The sequence below is a fragment of the Nematostella vectensis genome, chromosome 1, assembly GCF_932526225.1.
Source record: "Nematostella vectensis chromosome 1, jaNemVect1.1, whole genome shotgun sequence".
NCBI lineage: Eukaryota > Metazoa > Cnidaria > Anthozoa > Actiniaria > Edwardsiidae > Nematostella > Nematostella vectensis.
Window position 1 is genome coordinate 5,652,976 of NC_064034.1, and position 22,268 is coordinate 5,675,243.

General features: G+C 42.5%; 1 protein-coding gene and 1 long non-coding RNA gene across 7 annotated transcripts in view; one reads left to right on the forward strand and one right to left on the reverse strand.

Moving 5' to 3' along the window:
* Window positions 1–1,066: 1,066 nt before the first annotated feature.
* The window catches only part of LOC5506469 (receptor-type tyrosine-protein phosphatase S), a 28,557-nt gene continuing 7,355 nt past the window's right edge, over window positions 1,067–22,268 (reverse strand). For 2 of the 6 annotated variants that reach the window (XM_048723248.1, XM_032374828.2), the window contains exons 9-38: window positions 21,815–22,189; window positions 21,226–21,498; window positions 20,831–20,901; window positions 19,735–19,951; window positions 19,185–19,484; window positions 18,570–18,863; window positions 17,519–17,806; window positions 17,001–17,110; window positions 16,450–16,645; window positions 16,103–16,205; window positions 15,230–15,491; window positions 15,024–15,075; window positions 14,700–14,829; window positions 13,866–14,005; window positions 13,345–13,490; window positions 13,175–13,259; window positions 12,917–12,996; window positions 12,804–12,843; window positions 12,632–12,729; window positions 11,888–12,004; window positions 11,286–11,440; window positions 10,548–10,683; window positions 10,035–10,184; window positions 9,854–9,953; window positions 9,653–9,723; window positions 9,400–9,534; window positions 7,189–7,311; window positions 6,762–6,913; window positions 2,758–2,893; window positions 1,067–2,080 (exon numbers count right to left, since the gene is read on the reverse strand). In XM_048723248.1, the coding sequence (XP_048579205.1) occupies window positions 2,003–2,080; window positions 2,758–2,893; window positions 6,762–6,913; window positions 7,189–7,311; window positions 9,400–9,534; window positions 9,653–9,723; window positions 9,854–9,953; window positions 10,035–10,184; window positions 10,548–10,683; window positions 11,286–11,440; window positions 11,888–12,004; window positions 12,632–12,729; window positions 12,804–12,843; window positions 12,917–12,996; window positions 13,175–13,259; window positions 13,345–13,490; window positions 13,866–14,005; window positions 14,700–14,829; window positions 15,024–15,075; window positions 15,230–15,491; window positions 16,103–16,205; window positions 16,450–16,645; window positions 17,001–17,110; window positions 17,519–17,806; window positions 18,570–18,863; window positions 19,185–19,484; window positions 19,735–19,951; window positions 20,831–20,901; window positions 21,226–21,498; window positions 21,815–22,189 (4,613 nt within the window). In that variant the 3' untranslated portion in view covers window positions 1,067–2,002. Of the gene's footprint in view, window positions 2,081–2,757; window positions 2,894–6,761; window positions 6,914–7,188; window positions 7,312–9,399; window positions 9,535–9,652; window positions 9,724–9,853; window positions 9,993–10,034; window positions 10,185–10,547; window positions 10,684–11,285; window positions 11,441–11,887; window positions 12,005–12,631; window positions 12,730–12,803; window positions 12,844–12,916; window positions 12,997–13,174; window positions 13,260–13,344; window positions 13,491–13,865; window positions 14,006–14,699; window positions 14,830–15,023; window positions 15,076–15,229; window positions 15,492–16,102; window positions 16,206–16,449; window positions 16,646–17,000; window positions 17,111–17,518; window positions 17,807–18,569; window positions 18,864–19,184; window positions 19,485–19,734; window positions 19,952–20,830; window positions 20,902–21,225; window positions 21,499–21,814; window positions 22,190–22,268 lie in introns of those variants that run through there. The other 4 variants (XM_032374832.2, XM_032374830.2, XM_032374829.2 and 1 more) reach the window with 4 other exon arrangements.
* On the forward strand, window positions 4,978–5,821 carry LOC125560920. Its single transcript, XR_007306959.1, has 2 exons — window positions 4,978–5,126; window positions 5,312–5,821. It is a non-coding gene; the product is annotated as an uncharacterized LOC125560920 (long non-coding RNA).

Consider the following 22,268-nt stretch of genomic DNA (forward strand, 5'->3'; position numbering starts at 1 on the left):
CTGGGACTAAAACATTTTCTTGATAAATTTTAGATAAATATATGATCAAAGGGTTTTTCAACGACTTTTTCGCTGTGAGTTTTTTATTGACTGGAATCATACTACAATGTTTTCTAAAGGTGCCTGAACGGGAAATCTTCGCTACTCCTAAATATGGATATATTCGCCCATATAAAGCAATACTACCGGAGGGCACTATATCATGCTTGGTTAAATATCATCCACTACAACTTTGCCGACTTCTCAAAAGACATTAGACGTAAGGACTTGGAGAATGTCTCTTGGACTCTTGATTAGGATTTGGAATAACTCCAAATAAGGTTAATGGCTATAGTGCTTTCCATCTCGAGCAAAGCCGTAGAATAAACATAACCTCAAGTTACTGTCCCTAATAGAATCAATTAACGTCCGCACTTCAAAGGTTATCGAGGATGCTTTGAACAAACAAATCCTGAAGTTGCGATAACCCAGAAGAGTGGACGCACTTGCGGTTTGCGCGGTGTACACTTGCGCGCGATAACCCATGTCGAGATCACTCGTGCGCGGTCATATCGCGCCTTTTTGCATTTTTAGAGCCCTCATTGTGTTGCGCGCTTTTGCTGAGGTCATTATTACCAGGATAATTCATGAAGTATTTCAATAACATCAGGCAAATTTATGATAAACTACAGGGGAATCATTTGCGGTAAAAGTCGGTCTTGTGCGATCATAATCATCGTGTGCACGAAAACATGATATAGTTTTGATGTTCAATGGTTCTACCAAAAGAGCATTATGCTCTTTTGATTACAAAGTACGGACGCTCTTTTTTAAATAGTTCCGCTAAGAAGGGGAAAGATTTGTATCCAGTTTATGTTCGACTCCTTTAGTGGTCTTTATTCTTGGTCATTGTTCATTTTCCCGTGAGATTTGTATTTATATGGATATTTAAGTCCTCTTCTCACATTCGAATGTACCACAAGCGCCGAACAGTCATATCAGCGAGCCAAGATCGTCTAGTCACACGCGACGCCCCATGCAATTTCTCTAGTGTAAACAACGAGATAAGCAAGACGATACACACACGTTGACACTTATTAATTTTTATTGCGTCTACTCCTATTTCACTGATGAAAGCATGTCGCCTATGATTCTTATGCTATGATCTAGAATCCGTAAAAAGAGCACATCTTTAGATCAATATTAGTACAGCCGCTTGCAAACTAATTTACATTTCAATACTTTCATTGCGATTAGAGTTAAGAATTCTATGAGTTCACCGGCAGTTATACAGTTAATTATCTTGAGAATTACACGATAAAGGAGGGTATTTCCTAAAATAGTGGTCTTTTTCAAGAATGAATATATTCTACTGGCATTCTGCTTATGACAACCGTTCTGAATCATTGCATGATTACTGGCAAGATCCTGATATATATAACGAGTATGGCATGGGATAGGTTTCAAACAACCTTCCCAACTGATCACATGTTTAGATTAGGCTTGGGCGAGGCGGCTAACATGATGGGCTACCATAGATAACGTCGATGTAATAACCTCAAAGGGTAGCAGTTAACCCGGGGTTATCAATGCCGCGTGTAGCGGGATTGGGTAGCGGTTGTTATAAGAGATAACAAGAGATTAGCGGACACATGGAGAATGCTGGAGGGATGCAGGGCTAGCTCGTTAAAACATTATCATTGAGTAGAGGATTTGCAAGGGGATTACCGCAAATAAAAATCCTTCTTGAAAACCGAGCTGGTTCTACTTTGGCGCGTAGCTTGAAACTGGGCCTAAGGGGGCAGTGGCGGGCGCAAACTATCATCCTCCCAACCCCTCCACGAATTAATCGTCAAATTTTGTACCTTTCTGTGTAATATCTAACCTACGCCATCTCCCCCTCTAGGCAAATCCTGGCAAAGCTACTATTTCTACTAGTTCTTGGGCCAACAATGTCCTTGCGTCCCTTATCTCTTAGCTTGATTCTCTGATAACTCTTCAGGATGACTGGCGAAGTGTCTTGTCAAAGTACAAAATTTGCGTAGTCCCCAAACGTGTCCAGGTATCGTAGAGCCATCTCGTAGCAAGACACATACTGAGCCTGCAGAAAATAGCAAAACACCTGCTGTAAACGGGTGAAGAATGGGTCATATGAAATACATTAGAACCCCTTTGACTACTCGAGCTCTGAAGAGAAACAAAATGTTAACGGGCTCGATGTAAGATATCACATTGGCCTCTAATAATATCACAGAAATCAAGAATAAATACAAAAAGCCAAATTAGTCGTGTTCGTGAACCAGAAGAATGAATACAATACACAAATAACTGGAATTCGACTCTGCCAAATTTTCGTCTTTAATTAGACTTTTTCAGGGCAGAAGAAGTCTTATTGCTTATTAAAGACGAAATTTGGCAGAGTCGAATTCCAGTTTTGGAATTGTAATACAGAAATCTAGAACATATAGTAACGTTGTAACATGAACACGCGATGGACCTTACTCGAGGTTAAAGGGCAAAATGTGGCCAGGGAAACAAAAACATTGTTCGGGAAAGCAGGGAGTTCGAGTTATACGTGGTATTTGATTTTGAGTTTTCCGAGTTTAAATGACTAAAACAAAATGACAAAATCAGCGGTAAATCGAAAGTTAGCGAGATAAAACTACAGAAGCACGTCGACTAAGTCCCTCGTTTATCCGGACACTGCACTTAGCTTGGTTTCATTGTTCTTTCAAGCATGTCAACGACGTCCCTGGATTATCCGGACATTGCACTTACAAGCGACGTGACGGACTGTGGTCTCTTAATGCGAATAACCTTGATAACCTGAAACACGTCCACCACCTGCTCGATCTTCAGTCGCTCAAGGATTGAGTATATAGCGCAGAAAGCTCCGCTCCTTGTTGTACCGTTGCTGCAAGGATTGTTTAAAATCATCCGGGTTAGATATTATAAACGGGGGTTGATTTGGTGCAGATACATATTGAACAATTCAATGAAGTTATAAAAATGCGCACAATGCTGCCGCCATACAAATGGTTCGTTTATTCTACTCCAAGTAATAGATACAAAACGAACTGACGTTTAAGTATGACCCTCCGATGTCGCCTATTTCATACTCTAAGTAATAGATAGAAAACGAACTGACGTTTAAGTATGACCCTCCGATGTCGCCTATTTCATACTCCAAGTAATAGATAGAAAACGAACTGACGTTTGAGTATGACCCTCCGATGTCGCCTATTTCATACTCCAAGTAATAGATAGAAAACGAACTGACGTTTGAGTATGACCCTCCGATGTCGCCTATTTCATACTCCAAGTAATAGATAGAAAACGAACTGACGTTTGAGTATGACCCTCCGATGTCGCCTATTTCATACTCCAAGTAATAGATAGAAAACGAACTGACGTTTGAGTATGACCCTCCGATGTCGCCTATTTCATACTCCAAGTAATAGATAGAAAACGAACTGACGTTTGAGTATATGACACTCCGATGTCGCCTATTTCATACTCCGAGTAATAGATAGAAAATGAACTGACGTTTGAGTATATGACCCTTCCGATGTCGCCTATTTCATACTCCAAGTAATAGATAGAAAACGAACTAACGTTTGAGTATATGACCCTCCGATGTCGCCTATTTCATACTCCAAGTTTTTACAGATGGAAAACGAACTGACGTTTGAGTATATGACCCTCCCATGTCGCATATTTCATACTCCAAGTAATAGGTAGAAAATGAACTGACGTTTAAGTATTACCCTCCCATGTCGCCTATTTCATACTCCGAGTTTTTACAGATAGAAAACGAACTGACGTTTAAGTATATGCACTGTTAGTTTCAGGGAGTTATTTTTACTCCACTCAGAGAGTAAAAACTACTCTTTGCGATGGAGTACTTTTAAAGGAGTAATTTGAACTCCTTTATTGGAGTAAAAACTACTCCACTGAGGAGTATTTTTTTGTTTACTCCCTTAACGGAATAAGTTTTACTCTGCTAAGAATTAGTATCGAATGTTTCTTAGAAAAAGAGTGATTTTCACTCTTGTTAGTCAAATAATGGAGTAAAAAGTACTCTTTTCTGGGGGGTAATTTTAGCAGAGTAAAAGCTACTCCAACTATCTGAAGTGAAAAGAGTTATTTTTACTCCAGATGGTCAAGAAATGGAGTAAAAAAGTACTCCTTTGAGGGGGTAGGTTTTGAAGAGTAAAAACTACTCCAGCCATCTCGTGTTGAAAGAGTAGTTTTTACTCCAGCTGTATCTTTTTAGAGCAGTAACAAACCACACCAAATATATAAAATAAAGCGAGTTGTTTTTTTTTACTCTGAATTAGCTGAATTTAAGAAGGGAAACGATAGTCTTTATTATATAAGACAACAGATAAAAATAATAATTTATCGTATTTATTGTTGAGACAAAAAACTCTACCCTGTGCCTAGGAGCTTCCTAAGATTTCCTAAGTTCGATCAAAACAACAAAATATGATTAAACTTCCTAAAAATTCCTAGGATTTCCTAGTATAAGCAGTAGACCAGAAAATTGGAATAATTTGGATAAGAAAATCTTAGGAAGAAGATTTGAAGCATTCTACAATTTAGGAACTCTTAGGGAAATTCTTAGGAAATCCTAAAAGAACATTTTCAATACAAGAACAGGCCTCACCATACTTGCATATATTGTCAGCTATACTACAACAATAGGAAATGTAATCAAAGACAGGCATTGGACTCGAACATGAGTTTTATGTGGTGTACTTTCAGAATTCGCTCAGAATAATTAGTACTGCATTGAAAAGAAAGATAGGTAGGGTGATAATTGTATAAAATTCTTAGATCCGATTTGAACATTATAAAATCATATATATTGTTTCTAATAGAAATGCTACTTGAGATTATAAAAAAAAAAAGAAGTCCCGCTTTGCAGATAGAAGACGGCTCACCAGGGCCCGTAAAAGCAGAATGTACCGGGCGTCTCTCGCTTTAGTGGCCGAGAGGGGCTTGGGCCCAAGGCGCAAAATCATAACGGTCGAACGAAAGCCATTATCACAGCCTCCGAACGGATAGCCGTTTATTCCCGTCTTTTCTACGCGTAATCCACCTTTTTTAAGGATTTGATGGCAGAAAATGGATTGAAGTAAAAGGTTAGTGTGTAATGGGCTTCATAATATGATAGGTTCAATAGTAAATGTGATTTGTGCGACCAACTTCAGCATCAAATCATCGTTCGTGAGCGGATTTCTCGAACTAGACTGATATGTTTTGTGATTCTTTGTTATCTTCCAAAGCAATACTACCTTCTTATGTGTTTCTCTTATTATCTTCGCAGGACATTATGATAGAGATAGTAAAATGTGCTCGAGTTGCAAAGCCAGAAAAGAAAGAAGTTTGAGGTATAAGGAATGTATCAATGCGTAAATCGCAAGAAACGAATAAAAACTTCGTAAACTTAAGTTATTCACTAATCACTGTACTTACATCTAAAGCGCCTATGCTTTATAAAATGTTACTTGAAGCACAAAATTGAATAACTTAGCTTAGTAAAAACCTAGTAATCAGTCTTGCACCTAAAATTTGTCCAGATATTTATTTTGAATATCTAATGTTAGTTTTGTTGGTTTTTGTCCGTATATTCTGATCACAGTAAACCCTGCATATGAAGAACCTAGTTATCTTTTCAAGCTAGCCTACCAGGTTCAAATTTAAATGGTGCATATAGAGGCATTAGGCTTCTAGCTTCTTATCTGAATATACAAAGATGGAGGAGGTGGCAGTTCTTTTGGAAAACCGTAATGACGCCAAAAAGGGTAATGTTCAAAAGCTGTTAAAGTTGTTATAGGAAAATAATATTGTGTATGTTTGTTTCAGCTTTGTTATGTTGGAACACTTGTTAGTAATTTTGTCCTGGATACCTTATGTCAAATGACTATTATTTTTCAAACATTTTTTCAACTTATATTTTCGTTATTTTTTAAACTGAATTGTTTAATTAAATGATTTGTCAAATTCATAATAACGTCTTTTCCTTGGTGTTTCTAAATTACTCTAATTTCTCCAGTATTAACCCCTGAAGTAGGTGGAGTTTAAACGGCCATTTTGTAAAAACAGGGGGGAGGGGGTTGAAATCATCCCTTTAGTTACCCAATTTGTAGGGGGAAATAAAATAGGGAGTAAAAATTGACTCCCATTTTGAGGGTGAATTGTACTCTTTTAATGGAGTAACAACAAGCAACCTAGTAAATTACTCCACTTAGCTACCCCCTAAAGTGGGTAAAATTTACTCCCCTGAGAGAGTGGAAAAAAGGAGTAAAAAATAACTCCATTTTGAGGGTAAATTGTACTCCTTTAATGTAGTAATAGCAAGCAACCTAGTAAATCACTCCCTTTAGTTACTCCCCTACAGGGGTAAAATCTACTCCCTTGAGAGAGTAGAAAAAAGGGAGTAAAAAATTACTCCAAAAAGGGAGTCATTTTGTACCTCGGTTTTTTACTCCCTTCTTGGAGTTAAAACTACTCTCTGAAACTAACAGTGTGACCCCCCGATGTCGCCTATTTCATACTCCAAGTTTTTACAGATAGAAAACGAACTGACGTTTGAGTATGACCCTCCGTTGTCGCCTATTTCATACTCCAAGTTTTGGTCAATTTTTGCCTGCACTGGACGGTGATTGATGGTCGATTTTTACCTGCATTTGACGATGATTGGTCGATTTTCACCTGCACTAGACGATGATTGGTCGATTTTTACCTGCACTGGACGGTGATGGGTCGACCTTTACCTGCACTGGACGATGATTGGTCGGTTTTTCGCTTGCTGTTGTGATCGCTGAACCTCGCTCATTAGCTCTAACGCTGACTGGTAGTTTGCAGGCCCACTTTTGTCTGGCCAGTTGAAGTAGCTGAAGTGACGGACCATCACGTGACTTTGCTCCTGTAGATAGAGTGATTACATGCAAAGCGATACACCTTATTTCTGAGGATGTGCTTATTTTCGTAAAAAATCACGAAAAATTGAAATTGGTGGTACGTGGGGTGGTGCTACGTGAGAGGAAAGACATGTGATTGACAGGTGGGTGGGATAAGCCAACACGTGTTTTATCGTTATTCTTCAACAGGAAATAGTCACTTTCCCAGGTTGTCAAAGTTAAACTGACTATAAGAAGTCAAAGGTTACTATGGACCCGAAGCTTTGCTTGTGGGACTTACCGTGTAGCTACTGACTTTTAGCCTTCTCATAGTGAAGTCTCCGTAGTTATCCTTGGAAAGCGGTTCTACCAGTATACTGCCATAGATCTCCGGATGCTCCGTCGGCCAGTACTCAGTGTAAGTCTGCGGAATCAATACACGTGAGTGAAACACACCTACTCGCATCGGTACACTTGCCACTCTAAGGTCATGACTGGTTTTTATACCCGTTGGCGTTTTATAACTGCGCTCCGGGAAACACTTTTGGTTTCGGCACTAGAATCATAATTGTTCTTGTCATGTTATCACCATCTGAAGTAATAATTTTGTTATCATAGTTGCTAGCCCAAGGCCATTGGGTCTATCAGCCCCTATGATCACCATTCCTTCCCTGTGTCACCTCATAGTGTGTTGGGTCCATCAGCCCCTATGATCACCATTCCTTCCCTGTGTCACCTTATAGTGTGTTGGGTCCATCAGCCCCTATGATCACCATTCCTTCCCTGTGTCACCTCATAGTGTGTTGGGTCCATTAGCCCCTTTGATCACCATTCCTTCTCTGTGTCATCTCATAGTGTGTTAAGTCCATCAGCCCCTATGATCACCATTCCTTCCCTGTGTCACCTCACAGTGTGTTGGGTCCATTAGCCCCTATGATCACCATTCCCTTCCCTGTGTCACCTCATAGTGTGTTGGGTCCATTAGCCCCTATGATCACCATTCCTTCCCTGTGTCACCTCATAGTGTGTTGGGTCCATCAGCCCCTATGATCACCATTCCCTTCCCTGTGTCACCTCATAGTATGTTGAGTCCATCAGCCCCTATGATCACCATTCCTTCCCTGTGTCACCTCATAGTATGTTGAGTCCATCAGCCCCTATGATCACCATTCCCTTCCCTGTGTCAACTCATAATGTGTTGGGTCCATTAGCCCCTATGATCACCATTCCTTCCCTGTGTCATCTCATAGTGTGCTGGGTCCATTAGCCCCTATGATCACCATTCCTTCCCTGTGTCACCTCATAGTATGTTGGGTCCATTAGCCCCTATGATCACCATTCCTTCCCTGTGTCACCTCACAGTGTGTTGGGTCCATCAGCCCCTATGATCACCATTCCTTCCCTGTGTCACCTCATAGTATGTTGAGTCCATCAGCCCCTATGATCACCATTCCTTCCCTGTGTCACCTCATAGTGTGTTGGGTCCATTAGCCCCTATGATCACCATTCCTTCCCTGTGTCACCTCACAGTGTGTTAAGTCCATTAGCCCCTATGATCACCATTCCTTCCCTGAGTCACCTCACAGTGTGTTGGGTCCATCAGCCCCTATGATCACCATTCCTTCCCTGAGTCACCTCACAGTGTGTTAAGTCCATCAGCCCCTATGATCACCATTCCTTCCCTGTGTCACCTTATAGTGTGTTGGGTCCATTAGCCCCTTTGATCACCATTCCCTTCCCTGAGTCACCTCACAGTGTGTTGGGTCCATCAGCCCCTATGATCACCATTCCTTCCCTGTGTCACCTTATAGTGTGTTGGGTCCATCAGCCCCTATGATCACCATTCGTTCCCTGTGTCATCTCATAGTATGTTGGGTCCATCAGCCCCTATGATCACCATTCCTTCCCTGTGTCAACTCATAATGTGTTGGGTCCATTAGCCCCTATGATCACCATTCCTTCCCTGTGTCACCTCACAGTGTGTTGGGTCCATTAGCCCCTATGATCACCATTCCTTCCCTGTGTCACCTCATAGTATGTTGGGTCCATTAGCCCCTATGATCACCATTCCTTCCCTGTGTCACCTCACAGTGTGTTGGGTCCATTAGCCCCTATGATCACCATTCCTTCCCTGTGTCACCTCACAGTGTGTTGGGTCCATTAGCCCCTATGATCACCATTCCTTCCCTGTGTCAACTCATAATGTGTTGGGTCCATTAGCCCCTATGATCACCATTCCTTCCCTGTGTCATCTCATAGTATGTTGGGTCCATCAGCCCCTATGATCACCATTCCTTCCCTGTGTCATCTCATAGTGTGCTGGGTCCATTAGCCCCTATGATCACCATCTTCCCTGTGTTACCTCATAGGTGTTGGGTCCATTAGCCCCTTATAGAACACCACACCTGCCTGTTTCCTTCAGGTTGTTGGGTCCATCAGCTCCTATAGATCACCATCTTCCCTGTGTTACCTCATAGGTGTTGGGTCCATTAGCTCCTTTATATCACCATACCTGCCCTGCTTCCTCCAGTGTGTTAAGCATTACGATCGTGCCAGCCTTGTATTGCATCACCATTCGCCAGAATTCCACTGTCGTTTGGGTCATCGGAGCTTGCGTCATTATAAACAAGTCTCGCTCTTTGTAGGCCTAAAAGAAGAAAAGAAAATCAAGGCATTACATCTGTAGCTAACGTATAGAGTGGTAAATTCGAGGCTGTCACAGGATATACGCTTAGTACGCTCCCATTGGTTGCAGCATCACTTACGTCAGCAAAGCTTGCGTTGATATAATCAGCTTCTTTCTTTGTTGAAAACAGGACCACTCGTGAAGAATTTACTTAGAACGGAAAAGCAAATAAAGTATGGATCTAATTGTAAAAAAAAAATATTAAACAGAAATTGTTCAGAATGTCAATTAGAGGTCTAGAAGAAATGTTGGAAAAGAGTTTAAGAAATGCCACACTCACAAGGCAAATATTCCATATCTCTGTTTTTATTCTGGTTCTGAAGGTTTTTCGCCACATTAGTCTCGTCTTCCTTGATACTATCACTAACCAGCCGAAGCCGCTGAAAGATAACACAATCCCCGAAGATAACAAAATCCACCTGAAAGAGTAAAGTAGAGTAATAACTAACACTAAAGCTTACCTGAAACTCATCCGCGAATCCTGTGATACCTTTGCCGGGGACAACCGCCGATAATTTCGTTATAGTGCGGCTCAGATCCTGCACTGGGACCTCGGTGTTGCCGCAAACAGTGGCCTCCAAGATTGCCATATGCACGAATATATACTGTTCCTAGAATAAAATGAGGGTATAGTGATAGTTATCTGAAGGTAATACTGAAAATGATAATGATGGTGGTGATTATTATGATGGTGTGGTAGTGATGATTATGATGATAATGGTGTTGTTGTTGTTGTTGTTGATGATAATGATGGTGATGATGATGATGATGATGATGATAATGATGGTGATGATCGTGATGATGATGATGATGATGATGGTGGTGGTGGTGGTGGTGGTATTGATGACGGTAGTAGTGGTTGGCTGATTCGGCTTCTAATGCATGAGGACGACGACAATGATCATGATGACGACGATAAAAATGATCATTATTGTCATGGTGATGATACCCGGTTTCCATATGCTGTATCCTACCTCTGTTTGCACCATGTGGATCCTGTCCCTCCTCATCATCTCCACGTACTTGTAAATGTCCACCTTTTTCTCTCTGTGCGCTTGGTTGAGCATGGCGTCGATCGCGATGTAAGCACCGGTACGACCCACCCCGGCGCTGATGAAGGGGAAAAGGAGAATCAATAAGAAACAAGCCCCGATATTGACGGGGAAGGGGGTCAATGTGCGTATTGAATGAACTTATTTTGTCAGGTAAACATGCTTATCTACCCGTGGCCTGATCCACAGGGTTACAAAGCTCACTTGTTGTGTACTACGACAGGAATCCTAATCCTGATCCACAGGGTTACCGAACTTATATACAATGTATTACGATAGGCCACAGGGATACCAAGCGTACCTACATCGTACTTAGATAGGCCACAGGGATACCAAGCGTACCTACATCGTACTTAGATAGGCCACAGGGATACCAAGCTTACCTAAAGTGTACTACGATAGGCCACAGAGATACCAAGCGTACCTGCAGTGTACTAGGCCACAGGGATACCAAGCGTACATACAGTGTACTACGATAGGCCACAGGGATACCAAGCGTACCTACAGTGTACTACGATAGGCCACAGGGATACCAAGCGTACCTACAGTGTACTAGGCCACAGGAATATCAAGCGTACCTACAATGTGATGCTATAGGCCACAGGGATACCAAGCGTACCTACAGTGTACTACGATAGGCCACAGGGATACCAAGCTTACCTACAGTGCACTACGATAGGGCCTGATCCATACGGGTTGTTCGCGTTGACTTTCTTCCTAAAGCCCAGCACTGCCGTGGCGTGTTGTGGGACGCCTTTATCAGGCCACACGGTGAAGTGCAGCTGTACCACGTGACGCTTGTCTGCCTCAGATCGCTGAAACACAAGACACAGTGATTGGAGTAGATCAGAGAACGAGCCGCAGAACTCAGATATGTCGACAAAACACAGTATGCGGAAACTGCAGGGTGAATCGGAAGATAGCATTACGGATGACGAAGGTGTTTTTTTTTTCTTTGCGTCTAGAAGGTAAAATAGTAACTGCTCGTTTTTAGGACCAAGCTTAAAACCATTTCTGGATAAGGTACTCCTAAAGATTAAAACTACTATTCACGATTTAAAAGCTCAGGCCCAGCTTCGTTATAATGGGTTCACTGTGAGTGTTGGGACATGCACACTCTCGCGATACTCCTTGTCCTACTGTGCGCTTTTATTTTCACTTGAGAGCTTTGTTTAATATTTGTGACAATTTTTTAATCTTACACAATGTTTATCAGCGCTTAAAACGCGATGCTGTCAGTTCAATCAATGTTGGTCTGGTACCTTGGCAAGGAAGAGCACTCTCTTGGTGTAGTCTGCAAACACTTCAGTGCTGTGGACAGAGACAGTAATGTCTCCATATTCTCTGCTGACATCAGGCCAGTATTGATGACACTTTACCTGAAGAAATATTAAATTAAACTGAATATTCAAATGGGACCAAATTCGGTCTTCGGCCAACCAAAGGAAAACGAGTAAAATCTCGCGATTTGTATTTGCAAACTTATGATGCGCACTGTTGATCCTTACCACGAAAGACAAAAAAAAAAAAAAAAAAGAAAAAGCCAACAGCTCTCCAAAATTAAGTAATAGTGGAGCCTACCGCGCGCGGAGCTCTATAGGTAGGTATAGAAATATGATATAGATATGCGACTTGGTTGATGTGGTCATTGCGCGGGTACCCTATGTGTCACATTCCAGCCGCGAAAATCCGAGGCCCCACTCGGCCCCGGATGATGCATCAAAATGCACAGGTAGCTAACCTACCTGTCAAGTTCCTGTGTTGTTCACGTGTTCAGTTGGGATGGTCCCCCTTTTCCCCTGTATTTTTTTGGGTGATCCCCCTTATTTCCATCAGCCCCCACCTCCCTGATAAAAAATGAACGGTCCCTTTTTACAAACGCTGTGAAAATGTTCTTCCGTAGAGTACATTGAATCCAATCAACCGTTTTTCGGAAAGAAAAAAATTGATATGCATTGAGTGCTGGCCCCTAAATCTATGTTTTATTGCTTTATTCCGTACTGTACCTTTTCACTTTCCTTAAGGTTTGTCAGCATGACGATTACAGCAGATTTTTCTTGCCATATCATCCGCCAGAAGTCTACAAAGCTTGCAACCACCGGCCCTATAAGAGATGCAGAAACATGGAGTCTTTGTGAAATGCTATTATGTTCTCGATAAAAAAATGGCATTCCGCACCTTGTGTTGCAATGTACGCTTTAGAAGACCCGTCAAATCCCTAAAAAAAGATGAATGGATCAGATATGTAAAAACAATGATTTTTTTTTGCAAATTCTTAGAGTCTGACTCACGTGGAGATACGACGCGTTTATGTAATCACAAATCTTGTCGCCAGCAGAGTCCGGCTCCAAAATAACGCGGGAGTGGTCATCTGTCGAGATGACAGGAATTCTTATGTCAAAGGAAAATACTACCAATAACTACCAACATAATACTTCAAATGATGTTTCAACAGCACCATGACAATTCACACAAACATATAACTCCTCCGCCCTAATAAGCATCAAACATTGTACAGCGGTGTTTTGCTTGCGTGCTCGTCCACTTACAAGCGATAATATTGGCGTATCTGTTCTTTTCCCTGTAGTTTTTGGCTGCATCCCATTGCCACTGCTGTCCGGCGGGAAGATTCTGCTTAATCAAAATAAACTCTACTTTTAATTCATTTATGAATTTATCCAGCTTAAAACTCATAGCTCCTAAATTAGCATTGTCTTACCTTGTATTCGTCAACCAGCTTGGTAAACTGAGTGCTTTTTGCGCGATTGAAGTAATCGAGGAATTCCTCTATAGGTACTTCAGTTGCTTGGGCACTGGTCTCTTGTGTCTCTTGAGGGTCTATGTGTTCTGGAGATGGTGAGGAATCTATTGGCATAGAAACGTAGTACATAGTACCGCATCGTCGCGCAAACTAACTTGAGTTAGTAAAATATTGTTTAATAAAAAACAGCTACCATCCAAGCTTGTTTTTTATAAGCGTTGGCTCTAATTGCTTTTCTGTGGGCCTCAAAGCTAAGGGCCACTTGCACCATTATTGCATAACCATATGAATGTGCGTATCCTTTTGAGTGTTTTATCTCCTGAAAAAGTTAAAAAATCAATAACGAATGGAAACATGCTAACCTTGTAGCATTTGACATGGGTGCTATATCGTGCTCATAATTTCTATCAATTCGTTAACACTGCCTGGGTAAGTGTGCCCGATTGGGCAGGCTGTCTAGAGTATAATTTCAAGCTCACTTTGCGCTGACTGTTCCAAAGCGATGAAGGAGGCCTCGTTTTCCTCTGCCTGTGGCGCGTCAAGGTCGACAGAAAGTTTGTCCATGCTGACACAGTCTGTTTCCAAGTGACGCGACTCTTCTGATTTGTTACTTTTATGACTAAAGGAATAAGAATATGAAAGATAGTTTGTAAATGAATTGATATATTGAACTTCACCAGTATACTAGACATCCTCTCCGAATTGCCATCATTAACGTGTCACTTTCCATCACTTGCTATCACTTGCCATTCCTATCATTATCGTTACTGCCATCACATGCCATAACTATCGTTATTTTTATTAAAATCACTAGCCATCACTATGATTATACTCATCTCTATCATACCACCCGTCGTCATTGGCATCGCCATCACTATATCATCGTCACCGTCTTCTTCATCTTGACAATGACGATTACCTTCACCACTGCCATCAGAGCATCCCCCTAACCCTGTTACCCTTGCCTTGGTGAATAATCGCCATAACAATAACATCACCAAAGTTATCACTAAAGCCCGGCACACACGGTGAGGAAAATTTCACACGTGCACTTTCGCGAGGCCAAAAAGTCACTGTGCGCAGACGTCGATCGAACGAAATTACGTCTCGCGAGAATCAATTCTCTTCTACTTGAACTGTGAGTTTGAGGCCTCGCGGGCAGAGAGCACAGAGCACGCGTGAAATTATCCTCACCGTGTGCGCCAAGCTTAACATAAAATCAACCGCGCCAGCAACACGACGAGTTCAATGCACCAGCAACCAAAATGGTTATATTACACCAGCTCAACGTTTCGAATTGGTAGGTTTATTACCTTCTGAAAAATACGAGTCCCACAATCAGAAGCGCTACGAGGACGATAGCTCCGACTGCCACAACGATGTACAAGACCATGTTACCAGAAGCGGAGGGTCGAGTCTGCTCATCAGTCCCACCACCTGAACCTTAAATAACAAACAAGAAGAATCTGTCTGTATGAGGCAAAAGATTTAGGAACATAGCTGGGAGGAGCTTTGCAAGAGCTCCATCCCCAGGACAGTCCCAATACAAATGATACAATGGCGGTTGTCACACCATTTCCTGGTGAATTAAGCATGACGTGCAATGAAAAGGAGTAATTTAAAGTAATGTAAAGTACCTAAAGTCTGGCGTATTTCCGCAATTAACGCAGCTTGTCCGTTGTAGAGCTCCTAGAAAAAGTTCATACACAAGTCCGTCAACAAACTTAACCTGGTTTTGTAAAGCAGAGCGGGCGTCCACCTCGAATGTCAATGTGTCGAGTTTAAAGCTTTTCAATCCTGATGTATTGTGAGGCAAAGGGAGAAGAAAGACACGCGTCATTACCTGATCAATCTTGGAGACAGCCCTCTCGTAAATGTGGTACACAGACCTGGTGCGGAGCCTTGCATTCAGGTATCTCCCATAACGACGGTTATCCCCTATATGGAATTCCATTGGGCTTTGCACATGCGCAGTAGGGATCTCGGCGCTAATGTAGTACGGTAGGTTATCGCGTTGGGCAGAGGTGTAATCTTTGAGGGTACTCCCGTCTTCAGGAAAGCTCGTCTGATCTTTTATTATCAGCACTACTATAAGCTGGTAAGAGCTGAAACATGGGAATGGTACAGCATAATTATTACCTGTCACTAGAACTGGTAAGAAATAAAACAAATGAACATTATGATCCTGATAAACTGTCACCAGCCCTGAGCTGAAAAAACGGGTACATTATGATTATAATTCGATTTATGCTTGAAGGGCCAGCGGTAACTACAGGCTTTCCTCAAATCTCTCTACAACGGAACTACAATCCCCGCCAAAACTGTTGACCCATTTGCAATATCGATCCCCTCTTTTGCGTCTATGGGTGCATACCGTTAACCTCTTGTCAGCCACGCCCATTCCCCCGCCCCCTCGAACCAATGATGTTCACTTAGGCCTGGAACTAAGCTTCCGCATACTAATGTCAGGCGCTCATGGCGGGCATTTATTTGTGTGACAAACATGATTGCTAGACATGGGATTTTGTGAAGGTGAAGCGTAATCGGTGAATAGGTCAACTAGTTTTGGCGCGGATTGTAGGTTATAAGGAACTAGCCCTATCCCTAAGCCCTTTGTTTGCCAGTGTGGTTCTCTTGCTATTTCGACGAAGAGGAAAGAAAGTGTTGGGATTAGTAATTCTCTTGAAGTATCAAGTGGCCATCATTTGTCCGTTACCTGATAGGTCCATTAGTGTCCGGGACAGGCCACACGGTCACACTAGCTGATGTCAAACTGACGTTTCTTTGGAGCACTTCAGGTAAAGCCGGTCGCAGTGGGGCTGTGGAATGCAACCCAACAACAGGCGCGTAATAAGTATTTTCCAAGGGGGCGATGCGCTGGCAGACATCATATGCAAAGAGTATACGATTTGGCGATGGGAAATGACCGCTTTTTGGCTGTCAAGACGAGATGCCTACCTTGGCACCTGGTCTTTATGTTCGTCATCATTCTGATTACATCATATGCTGCTTTCATTTTCTATTACAGAAACATCTGTACCAAGCTAAAATCTACAAGCATACCCTGAGGGTCGGTGGTGACAGTCACGCTAGGGCTGGGCGCGCTGACTCCACATTCAGCATTCATTGTCACGCTAAATTGGTAACGCGTGCTTGGGATCAGACCCGTCACGCGAAACTTGCTCGTCACGCCAGGGACAGCTACCGAACCATGGTCACGAAATGTCTCGTTGTACTCCTTCGATCCGTTGTATGATATCTGCCAATAAAGAACAAAGAAAAAATATGCCGGAATGACTTAAAAAATAACAATAACAACCACAACGACGACGGCAATGACGAACAATAACGACCAGCACTGCTGAAGGAAATGTACAGTATAACACCTAGAATAAGGGTAGCGTAAATAAGGCATTCTCACACATGCGAGACTGGCTTCCAAGTCTGTTAATCAAATGTCCTTTCATATAAGGAAATTTCGCAATAACGAACAAAAATCGACGTTTCAACTTATTCCGTTTAGCCACGTTCTACTGGAGTGTAATAGATGACGTAACTAAAGTAACCCTGGAGTCATGCTAGTGCTCAGGGAAGTTGCTTGTAGTAATACACACCGTGAAAAAGTTGATTTGGTCCGTGCTGTAGCGAGCCGGGCTCTTCCAGTTAAGCGTTATGGGGGTCTGGTCATGTGACGACAGTGTTATGTCCTGAGGAGGTTGGGATTCTGGAAAAAAAAATAAAGTCAAAAAAAGAAAAGTAATTATCAGCACACTATTAGAGTAAGTACGCAGCTGCTTTGTCTACTATTATCTTTGTTCTACAAAGGAGTTCTTTTGTCTCTATTCTTCTCGTTCTTTGTTTCGAGGTGCGGATATTGTTCATTTGCCCAATCAAATTGCAGCTTGTAAGAGCTGCGTACTGACCCCACTATTGAACTAGAAAAGTTAGAAAAACGTCTTTTACGTCTTTTAGATTATCCAATAAAGGATTTAACAATATTATATGCGAACTGAGTTTCAATCATTTTCAACATCATCTTCATATAGACTGATGTTTACAATATTCCATCAACACGCTTTCACGAGAAAAAGATCACGTGACATAAAGCCTGGTCACTGTTTGCAGGTAGTACCTGATGTTGCTTCAAATACGTCAGCGGAGTAGGGCCCAGGCCCCGCTGATGTGTATGCGCGCACCGCCACCGCGTATCGGGAGCATACCCGCAAATCCACCAACACCGCATGCGTCACTGACGTATTGAGATGGCTCACAGCTACCATGGAAACCGCTCGTCTTGTCAGAACTTCATATCTCTCTACACGCCCGTTGCTATGACTACGCATTAAGGCTTTCCATGAGACGTTGAAGCTAGTGTCGTTATTTCTGGTGATGGTGAGCTTGTCTGGAGCAGCAGTTGGTCCTAGTTGACAGAAAAATATCTTTATGAAAGAGACATAAAAATGTCAAACCAAACAAGCATTCGCCACCCCACGCCACGCCAAATCACACCACCCCACGCCACACCACGCCACGCCAAATCACACCGAGTCACGCCACGCAAAATCACACCACGCAACGCCAAATCACACCACGCCACGCCAAATCACACCACGTCATGCCACACCACGCCAAATCACCCCACGTCGCGCCATGCCAAATCGCACCACGCCACACCACGCCAAATCACACCACGTCACGCCACGCCAAATCGCAGCACGCCACACCACGCCAAATCACACCACGTCGCGCCACGCCAAATCACACCTCGCCACGCTACGCAAAATCACACCAGGTCACGCCACACCAAATCACACCACGTCACGCCACGCCAAATCACACCACGCCAGGCTACGCAAAATCACACCACGTCACTCCACGCAAAATCACACCACGCCACTCCACGCCAAATCACACCACGTCACGCCACACCACGCCAATTCACACCACGTCACGTCACGCCATACATATTATGTTATGCTATTAGGGTAGAATGAGCTGAATAGTGGCTGAGATGTCTGATAAAGATAACGTTTCCAGCGAGAGGAATCCATTTTTAGGAGTACAGGCTGAGATCACGATACAACGAGGACGTCGTCTTGTGTTGTCTCGCCTTCCAGTAATTGTTTTAAGGAGTTACCCATTAATATAAAAGCCAAACATTTATTTGCTCTTGGTGTACTTACTGTAGTCTGGTACACGAATATTAAATTTCGCGCGTGGCCCTTCCTTGATAGTAACCGCGCTCACTGATACGTCATACGAAGTCCCACCAAAGACATCCAAGAGACACATAGACCGACTTGCTTCAAGTAATACCCTCCTCTCAGCGGCACCGGTCTCCCTGTGGTACACCACGTACTTCTGAAGAACTCCGTTCATTCGCACGGGACGGCTCCATGTGATGTTTAGTACTGGACTGGAATGGTGGAACGCCGGAGGGACGATGGAGATTTTAAGGTCTTGTGGTTCTGTGGGTGCTAACAATAAAAATGGATATTATTGTTATTTAAAATCAAATACGCCTTGAACTTGTTCTCGCGTTTACAGTATGACTGGACAGAATAGTATAATGGTGTGTCATTTTATGTCTAACAAAGAGACAAAGACTGTCATGTTTTATTTGAACACACATTATTTTCTTCAATAGAATTTCTTTTTTGCCTCTCACGGGTCCCTAGTTTAAATTGATGCATGTTATATCATCTGCGCCATTTTGTTGTGACATTCAAACTGCCTAAGCCGTTTCTATAACAATAATTACTACAATCGAGTGTTTTTCCTAAACACACCACCCTTACCTTCCTGGGCAGTTACTATTGTAACAGGGTCACTGACAGCCCCTATGTCTACCGTGACAGCAGCGATCCACACCCAGTAGGGCGTAAAGACACGCAGTCCAGAGATCTGTGCTCTGCGAGTCTCATTTCCGGAGGAAGTTATCGGCAACGCCTCCCGATATACGTTATTAAGGCCGTAACGGATAATGAAGCCCCGGATAAGCCCATGATGGGTCCCCTGTGGTGGTAGGTCCCACGTTACAAGTATAGAGGTTGAGCTTGTTACTTTGACGGAGAAACTGGATGGAGGAGCACTGGGAACTAGTACGAAAAGACACGTTAGGTTCTTAGCAATTTGCTATTGCTGCAATGAGAAATTAGAAATACGACAAGCGAGATCTAGAAATAAAGTAATATAAGTGATTTTTAAGAATATATGGAGGAGGGGGCATGTGACCCAAGTCCCACACCCCCTGTATGTTATAGCCTTCAAGTGTAATTTTCGTTACTACTACAGTGGGAGGAAACTCGCTTAATAAGAACATCTTGTATATTACTTGTTATTTCTCACCGTCTTCAAGCGTCCGTGATATAACAATGGGACTTGGTGGACTTTTGCCTATATCATTCTCCACCATAACGGTAATTTCGTATTTCGTCCATTTTTCCAAATGAAGCAGAGTCGCGGACGTTTGATTGCTTTCGACGACAATTGGAGCATGGCCCACCCCTGGGATTCGGTATGTTACTATGTACTTCAGGATTGGTCCGTTTATTCTGTCAGGACGCTTTGAGAAAGAATAAATCTATGTTTATGATTTGATCACATAAATATGTAATAATAACACTTATTAAATTACTAATCGTTAGTTTTACAGTTCTCAGAAAGGATAAATTTTTAACAAACGTCTCTACGTCTGGTTTTCGTTACATATGGAGAACCATCATTTTTAGCCAAAATACAATATATACTTCCTGCTTTCGAATGGTCAACTAAAATGATGTGCTTTCTCTCTATAGTAAATATAGCTAATAATCGTTTCTCGGTTAAAATATTGGGATGCTCATCAGGGATTTGTCCGTGAAATACAAAGGGGGGGGGGGGGGGGGGGGGTCGAAAAGCAATGAACTGACCTAAGAATGTTAATTAAATTTTCTCACATCCCCAACCTATTCCATAGGGCTCCGGGAAATAGATTACTATACATATCTTACACAAAATTCATAACCCAGTCACCTTAACTATTCGACTTGCCAAATCAATCTATCTAATGGTTACCCCACGGAATGTCACATATCAAGAAAATTCAGCCAAAATGTCGTTTTTGCCAAACGCGGTCTTTTCCATATACAGAAACTAATATATTCCTTATTAGGAAAAGCTGCATGATTATTGTCATTTTTAAGGTTGTCGTATCGCAGGGGCTTCGTAAACTTTATGACTTGTAATCAGAAGAGAAAACAGTGACTGTGACCATTTTTACTCTATAGAGAAAGTATCTAAAAAGAAACTAAGATTCCTCAGTACCAGACCCCCAAAACGACAACGTTTTCTTCATATGCATGTCTGCAAATAAGCAGGGTGGGGTAAGGACACATTAGACCCTAGCTCTCGCCACGCGCCTGCTTACAAACGCTCAGGCGCACAGGCACAAGTTCTTTCCTACCTGCCAAAAGGCCTGGACACTAGTAGATGACGCGGCGAGCACGGTGACGTTAAGTGGAGGCTTCTCGGGTACTATAACATGGAATATGGAAATTTAAATAAATAAAAGCGAGTCATTATCGTAAAAGCCGTCAGAAAGTGAAAAAGACAGATTGGGGTTTGTAAACGAGAGAAGGAAATTAGCAAATTGAAATTACTTTCTAAAACGCGGGGGGTCCGTAAAGAGTATTCTTAATTTCCATATAACGCAGACTTTCCACTAAGCCGATTTTCAATAAAACATCGATTAAGCGGACTTCTTCATATAACTGGCACATTTTTGGGTCCCGAGGCCATCCGTTGATATGTATGTTCTCCTTTAAATGGAGAGCTTGCTTGACTACCACAAATACTTACACGAGCTAAGTGTGACAAACTCAATCACTCCTTCCAGTCCTCTGCCGACTTCACTCACAGCACACACTCGAACTCGGTAATTTGTGTACGGAGCCAGGCCTTCTAGATCTGAGGACGTCACATTTGGCGGAAACGTCGCGTTGCCGAGGCTGTGCTGAACGGTGACGGAGAGCAAAGGGCTTTCGTTTGAGCCTGGGACGGGATACACCCATGAGAGCGAGGCTGACCTTGAGGTGAGTTGTGACATCTTTATGCGTGGGGCGTCTGGCACAGCTGAAAATAAAGCAGAAAAAAAAGAAGATTTGTTGATAAGTCTCTAAGTTAACAGCAGCTAAATACTACAGAGATCCGTATAAACAAAGCTGAAATCATGAGCATGAGTATTTTTATGGAAGTCATTCCCTTGAAAATGTCTATCGCCATAACAGGACAGCATTGAAGGACATTTTCTACAATTTCATGTGAATTGTCTGAAAAAAATTTGTTTCTTTTAGGGTAAAAATAGTAAAATTGCCGGAGATACGAAAGCTTGATTGCGTAAATATTCCCTATAATTATTAGATCAAAATATTGAATATCATCTGCCTACCCAGTGTAACCTCCAATTGGGACGACTTGACTACTAAGCTTTCTCCTGGCAACGGCGAATAGAACGACGCGCAATATACTCTCGTCACGCAAGTCACGTCACGGTCACGCGAGGACACGCGTGTGCATGCAAACGTGGTAAGCGTGCGCGAGACACCCTCGAAGTTCACTCTCAGTAGTGACTTAGTCCACCCATTCACGCTATTTGTGTTTGTTGCTATGGTTTCCGCGCCAGTGATATCGCGGTGTGACGCGTTTCTCCAGAGAAGCGTGACATCAGGCTGGCTTGTTACGTTACACGTGAAAATTGCGTGACTTTCTTGTTCCGTAGCAAGCAGTGCTTTGAGAGGAAGAAGATTAACGGTTGGTCGTAAAACTGAGAAAAAAAAAAGGATTTTGGATTTCAACTATATATTATAAAGTTTGCAATATAAAGAAACACGACTCAACGCGCG